We start from the raw sequence: 6958 nt of genomic DNA on the forward strand, positions 1-6958 counted from the left end.
TCTGATGTGTGTTTAATGTGTGTCTGATGTGTGTTTAATGTGTGTTTGATGTGTTTTGTGTTTAATGTGTTTTAATGTGTGTTTAATGTGTGTCTGATGTGTGTTTAATGTGTGTTTGATGTGTTTTGTGTTTAATGTGTTTGATGTGTGTTTAATGTGTGTTAATGTGTGTTTTGAATCAACTAAACTTTACAGCACTTCACACAGTCCTCCACCACCATCTAGTGTTTTGGAGGTGTCACTGCAGAGTGACAAAGACACACCACCACACAAGTATAAAGGCTCACGATGGCGTAGGTTGCGGCGTAGGATCTGTGAAGAGCTGACGCACAAATATAAATGCAGCCTCTCTCGTCTCTCAGGGACTGAAGTTAAAAATAGATTTATTCAAATATCAGCGGAGGAATTCAATTTTAATTTGACGTTTGTCGGATGGTGCGCTGCTGTCGTGTAGCGCTCCACCTCGCGTCAGTCACTCTTTGTTCGGTTCAACGCGTCATCACGCCGCCATCACTCTGAATTATTAATAACATGTTAATGAGACCAACCAACACATCACAGTCAGCTGGTGTCACGTTAGACAGGAACCAATCAGGACAGAGACCTTTCACCTGTGTTTACTGAAGTCGGCAAGGAAGTTATACAACAAAACGGGATGTAACAGATGAGGTCACAGATGACCTCACGTCTGCAGTGAATCTTTACAGGTTTGTTTACTTTGACTGACAGGAGCATTGGCCTATCACACGCTGCCGTGGTGCTGTCTAGTTTCTGAAACAGACGTCACAGCTAGCGTTAAACTGTTCGTCAGCAGGTGAACAGACACAACCAGGTAACCTGCAGCCAGCTTCTTGTCTGCATTACATCACTTCCTGTGGTAGAAGGAAGAAGTCTTTGTGCGTTACATCAACAGATGGTGGCGGCCCTGCAGGACGACATGATAAAGATAAAGACAACGACGATGATGGGGAGGAGGCTGCAGGTGAGGTGGGCGGGGCCTCTCAGATGTAGAACTGGTGAGCAGCCAGGTTGTCCATGAAAGGCTGAACCAGGAAGTCTGTGGAGAAGTAGAAGACCAGGCCGAAGGTGATGGAGATGGGCAGCGCCGGCAGAGCTTTCTTAAAGATGGCCAACAGCAGCAGAGTCAGACACAGGCCCTGAGACAGGTGGGCGATACACAGGTGTGTTACAGGTGTGTCACAGGTGTGTATACAGGTGTGTAGTGTATACAGGTGTGTTACAGGTGTGTAGTGTATACAGGTAAATCTCAGTTTCAGAGAGTTTGCTGTCGATCAGACGAAGTCTATTTACAGTGTGTGAAGTCATTATTTAGAATTTTTTTTCAGAATTTGAGGTTTGTGTAGATTTTGGAAACGTCTCAGATCATTTCTGTGAGCTGCTGCAGGTTTTGTCGCTGGTTTGTTTTTGAGGAACAAAGAGCGTCACTCCTCCATCAGCAGCTTCACCGGGCCGTATTAAAGTACAACTTACGATAAGGATGGCGACGAAGCAGGCGAGCGTGGTGTTCCAGTCTCCACCCGTCGCTGCGGCTTTTCCAACCAGAACGCTGTAGAAGATGAAATCACCGAGACCGAGCTTCACCCCTCCTACAGACACATGAAACACACCTTTAAAGCTCAGGTAGGTTCATTTTAACGTCACTGGGCAGAAACTCTGCTCCTCCTCTTGCTTCTGTTCTCAGGCCTCAAGAAATATAACCCGAGACGGGAAACTCTGACCAATCACAGGTCATTTCGGGGAGAGGGCATTCCTATTGCTAATAGTTTAGCCTTCTGCTAACCAGCGCTAAAGGCTGCAGCTTCAAGGTCATGTTTATGTAGCTAACGTTAGCTTAAGCCTCAAATCACACTATGTCCTCGGCCTCACTCCTCACTGCTACAGACCTCTGGGAGGAGAGCGTGCAGCAGCTCCAGACGCTGACCCACGGTCAGCGGCCGCAGTTTCTCTGTTTCTCTTAGAGTTTTTTCTGCTGCTCGCAGCTTAAATCTCACAGACACATAAAACGTGAACTCACGGTCCTCCTCCTCCAGGTCGTCTTCAGGAAACGGCTGTGACTGACGGCTCTCAGGCTCCGCCCCCCTGCTGCTCTGCTCCGCCTCCTCATCTGAAAAACAACATGAGGATAAACTCCTCCAGTAGGTGACACAAGAATCATCACAAAAACTAATCAACTCAATTAATACATAATAAAAAACATGTTTATTATTTATAAAGCAGGTAATAAACTGTTGGAAATTGTAAAATTAATTTTATTTATTTGGCATTAGAGACAAATATGAAGATTTAAAGAACAGCTGTTCTCTAATGAGTCTTGATATGATTTTATTATTATTATTATTAGAGAAAAAAATATGTCATTAAGTCGGCAATTTAATTTGCATTAATTAATTTGCATTTGTTGAAAGAAACTAAAAATAAATATGTTTTAAACTCATTCACAAAAGTGAAAATTGTAAGTTACAGATTTTTATTAATTTATTTACGTTGGTAGTGTAAACATTTTTTTTAAAAGAATAAATGAAGTGATGAGTCACAGATGCTCCATGATCACCACATCATTACAGAAACAAGGAGTGGACAAAATAACGGAAACGTATGAACAGCTGAATATAATAATTAAATGACCATCAGGTTGAACAGGTGTTCATGTTTTGTGTCCCGCCCCCTTTTTCCCACGATTCCCTGCATTAAGTAGCTGTTTGTGATGCTGGACCTGTTTCATGTCCCGAGCGCTGAGCGTCTGCCGGGCTTGCCATCCCCACCGTCCACATCATGGCAGCTGAACACAAACAAACAAAAACAAAACCCGTTATTATTTGTCATAAACATGATGTTTATATTCTGCAGCGTGTTCAGACTGAAATGTGTCCTCAGCTATCGGACAGGCGGAAATGAAACGCCGCCTCAGTGTTTCTTCCTCTGACTCACAGGAGTAGATGAGGGCGGGGAAGATGGGCTCGTTACGTTCCTGAGCCGTCTCCACCAACATCCTGAGAGGACCTTTGGGCGACAGGACGGCCACCAGGTCTGCAGCAAACATAAACAACCACAGCAAAATTAAAACAACACAGAAGATTAAAAGTTACAACATCTAAAACAGGATGCACTAATTTTCTCCATGTTGACTGCCACCAGCCTTTCAGCACATCAGATGACATCACTGATGGCGGTGGTCGGTGTTTATCTGTTGTGTCAGAGAACGCAGCCTGTTGTTTCTCTCCTGTCATGAGACTCCGTGGGGACATCCACTCATTTCTCTCTTCTTCTTTTCATATGTCAATAATGCACCGACACTGATCACACATGAAGTGCTTCAGCAGCTGGAGGCGGCTTTTTGTCACAGTTTTAATGTGAATGAAACTTTTGCTGGAGGCGGCTTTTTGTCACAGTTTTAATGTGAATGAAACTTTTTGCTTGATGTTTTTGTGACGCGCCTCGTGTTTCTGCGCTCTAGGTACCTGGCGTTGTTGCCGGAGCGAATTGAAAAAACTTTAACTCAGAGCAGAAAAGCGCCCCACGTCATCTCTGATTTTATTCCAATTGTCCAATGGGATGATTTGAGAGGCGGGGCTTCTGTGGTGGTCATGACAACAAGTGTACAGTTGGTGAACAATGGAGGAGAAACTGGTGGTAGTGGTTGCTGGATACCCAGAGCTATACGACTTTACAAAGCACAGTTAGCACCATCTCAATAGAAAACAGCAGATAAGTGCAGTACTGTAAACGTCCATGATGGAGGAGAAGCTCCTGGACCAACTGGTGGTACTCCCCATGATCCAGCCTCTTTTTTAGGGTCTCATGTACCCACACAGATCTCTGTTTATCTGCTGACAGCCTCTCACCCTCAACCAGAGCTACAGACAGTACCCTCTGCCTCAACATGGCAGCAGCTACACACTGATTACTGCAGGATACAGAAACTGTAGACTGATCACACACAGGTTAGGGTGAGGAGGTGATGGGCTGGTTGCCTGGCAACAATTAAAAGGTGCAGCAAGAGTTCATTTATAGTGACATTCAATTTAACCCAAAAAAAGGCAGTGCGGTGCGCCTTGTGTTTTACAACCATTATAACGCTTTCTTTGTGATTGGGGCCTTGTACTGTTTCTACCTCCGTTATAAGAGAAGAAGAAGAAGAAGAAGAACAGCTGATTGTGAACTTTTGAACAGGGCGACCTGATGTGCAGGTTTATCTGACAGTTGATGCTTCCAGGTCTGAATCTGACGGGAGCAACACAGGAACCATCAAAACTTCACACTGGGATTTTAACTTCCCTCCAGCTCACGGCGACTCACCGTAGACGGAGATGGCTCCCAGGATGACCCAGGCCGACCACTCGGGAAGGTATTTGATGAAGACGAGGGCCATGAGGGCGCTGATGAGGATCAGGTAGGCCTGCTGCAGCTGGAGAGGGCCCTTCCAGTGGATACAGATCATCCCCACCGTCCCAAAGTTCCAGATGATCACCCCCACTGTTGGGTAGTCCACCGCCAGGTTGTACGTCTTAAACACCTCGCTGAGAAACAGAGAACTAGTGTAAATGTGTTCAGGACAAACCTGTAGAAACACAAACACCTGGAGCTCTAATTCTTTCAGGTGCAGGACTCACCCCAGGTACATGAAGCTGAACCAGAAGAGCAGCATGAGGGAGGACAGGATGAGCCAGCCGTGGATGAACTGAACAACACAAACACATGACGTCAGCGCCGTCGAGCAGCAGGAAGTTCAACTACAGCCGTGCACAAGGTGGGCAACTGACAAACTCTTAATACTTCGGCAGATTTAAGACGATATTTTGATATGATAAGTTTCAACGACTCGGCTTCAATTATTAAACATTTTCCCGTCGGTCCAACCGACTCCGTGGATCCATTCATAAACACGTCACTTTAGTCGTGCTGCAGTTCAGCTGTCGAGCACATTTTAATCAAACTTTGGAAACGTCACAAAAAGAAAATAGACATGTTATTGACGACGCGAGGAGAAGAAGAGGTTACTAACTGGAAACAAAATTAGTCGCCATCTGACCATCTGCGAGAGAAAACAGAGAAAGGTCTCAGGAATATGTTTCAGCTCTTTTGTTCTTTCAGGGGGTTTGTAGCTCAATTTCGAACCTTTTTTTACTACTGTTAGCTATCTTAGCACTGTTAGCAGTGTCAGCATAGCTAGTGGTGCTAACATGGTAAACAATGCTAAAGGGGTTTTGCAGCTAAATCAAGGCACTTACTCACCACGGCGACCTCATGGGAGATCAGAGTGTGGCCACCATATACGACATGTGCATTCACCAGGACGGCGTTACAGTGTAATCACCAATAAAGCAGCGCTGCTCGCTAGCTCCCACCACACCTGGGTGGTGCGCAGTGCAGAGCAGCCAAGGCTAACAGTGGAGACCGCAGGGTGGGCAGTGGGCGCTATGTTTCCACACGTTAGCACAGTAACTGTTTCCAGATCTGCTCCGTTACACCGGCTCTGTGTTAGCTGAACATATTTAAATGTTGGCTGTGAATGACTCGCACATGCAGATGCTTTGATTCACCACTCACCTTGTAGCAGCGATACTTGTAGAGGACGACCAGGAAGATGGTCATGACCACGATGACGCTGATCATGATGATGGTGTTGAGGAAGGAGTTGAGGAGCCGGCGTCCCACGGACGCCGTGTTCTCCGTGAACGGTGTGTAGATCCTGTGGGGAAAAAAATCATGTTTAGCTGTGGGCGGAGGAGTGGAGCGTTGTAGCGGCTGAAGTGCAGACCTACAGCTGCTGGTCGGTCTTCTCAGTGTAGAAGCTGACCGACTTGATGGTGGCGACCACCACCACCATGCAGAGGGTGACGGGGATGAACAGCATAATGACGTGCTTGGCTCCATACTTCAGAGTCAGCTCTTCATCGTCTGCATCCACCTCCTGATCCGAGCCGCCGCCACCGCCGCTGTCCACAGCAGCCGGACGCGCCCTCCTGCTCGCCACAGGCTGTACCACCACAGGGCGACATTCAGCGTCACGGCAGCAGGAAGTATATCAACAGCAACGGTTCAGTTTGATCGTTAGAGATTTTTATTTGGTTCTGTGTAAGAGATAAAAATGGACCTTTACCTTTTTGGACGGGGCATCATTGGGAGGCGTGAGGTCAGAATCTGGTCTGTAGGATGGCACCACTGGATTCTCAGACGGGACCAATGCCGTCCTCTCATTATAGGAGTCCTCGTCACTGTCCGAGGCGTTCATGGCCGCTCCACACTTCACTGACTGTAAACAACCATCACAGCTGTTAATTCAACGATGGCCCGACCACGTGACCCATGAGCACAGACACGTAAGGACCCCGACACACCAAACAAAGGTTAACTGCTGCGTTGCCTCATGTACGCCATCTCAGCCAAAAAGCTGCACTCGAACGCACCGCAAAGACAGCTGACATACGAAGAGATAACTCTCCACGCCAGCAGGCGGCAGTAGCCTGTATTAGTCGTTCAAAAAGGGAAAGAGAAAGTTCAACAGGATGGATTCAAGACGCAAGTTAGCACATAAAAAAAGAAAGAAAAATGAAATGGAGAAATAAAGATAATAAAACATGAAACGTGATTGTTCAAACTTTCCTATGTGATTTCTGTAATAGTGCAGAATCCTCCTCGTCATGTTTTGTATGTAAGTGTTTCTATGACGACATGATGTCAGCTGAGTGTTTCCTCCCGTCAGGTTACGACAGCAGACCTCAGAGTCTTAAGGGATTTATACTTCTACATCGACACCATGGCCTGACGTGCACCTCCCCAGAAATGTAACTCCACGTCACAGTGACGCAGACCTCCTGTCTGTCTCTGTAAGCTGAAACCATTTCCCTCAGTGGAAACAAAGCTTTGATTTACTTTAATTTCTCAGATAAGAAACAATAAATTGTGAAGACAATAAAGCCTCCACACACTGTGTGTG

General features: G+C 46.3%; 2 protein-coding genes across 51 annotated transcripts in view; one reads left to right on the top strand and one right to left on the bottom strand.

Annotated features, from left to right (window-relative positions):
- LOC126389674 (spectrin beta chain, non-erythrocytic 1-like) overlaps nt 1–6958 on the top strand; it is a 187156-nt gene that overhangs the window by 26808 nt on the left and 153390 nt on the right. The gene's annotated exons all lie outside the window — the stretch shown is intronic.
- The window catches only part of psen2 (presenilin 2), a 9602-nt gene continuing 2644 nt past the window's right edge, over nt 1–6958 (bottom strand). The window contains exons 2-11 of the mRNA XM_050043471.1: nt 6122–6274; nt 5784–5998; nt 5569–5710; nt 4632–4699; nt 4318–4538; nt 2950–3048; nt 2735–2800; nt 2036–2125; nt 1492–1607; nt 1–1157 (exon numbers count right to left, since the gene is read on the bottom strand). Coding sequence (XP_049899428.1) covers nt 1002–1157; nt 1492–1607; nt 2036–2125; nt 2735–2800; nt 2950–3048; nt 4318–4538; nt 4632–4699; nt 5569–5710; nt 5784–5998; nt 6122–6253 — 1305 coding nt within the window. The 5' untranslated portion in view covers nt 6254–6274 and the 3' untranslated portion in view covers nt 1–1001. The remainder of the gene's footprint in view (nt 1158–1491; nt 1608–2035; nt 2126–2734; nt 2801–2949; nt 3049–4317; nt 4539–4631; nt 4700–5568; nt 5711–5783; nt 5999–6121; nt 6275–6958) is intronic.

This window comes from Epinephelus moara, chromosome 5 (assembly GCF_006386435.1).
Source record: "Epinephelus moara isolate mb chromosome 5, YSFRI_EMoa_1.0, whole genome shotgun sequence".
Classification (NCBI taxonomy): domain Eukaryota; kingdom Metazoa; phylum Chordata; class Actinopteri; order Perciformes; family Serranidae; genus Epinephelus; species Epinephelus moara.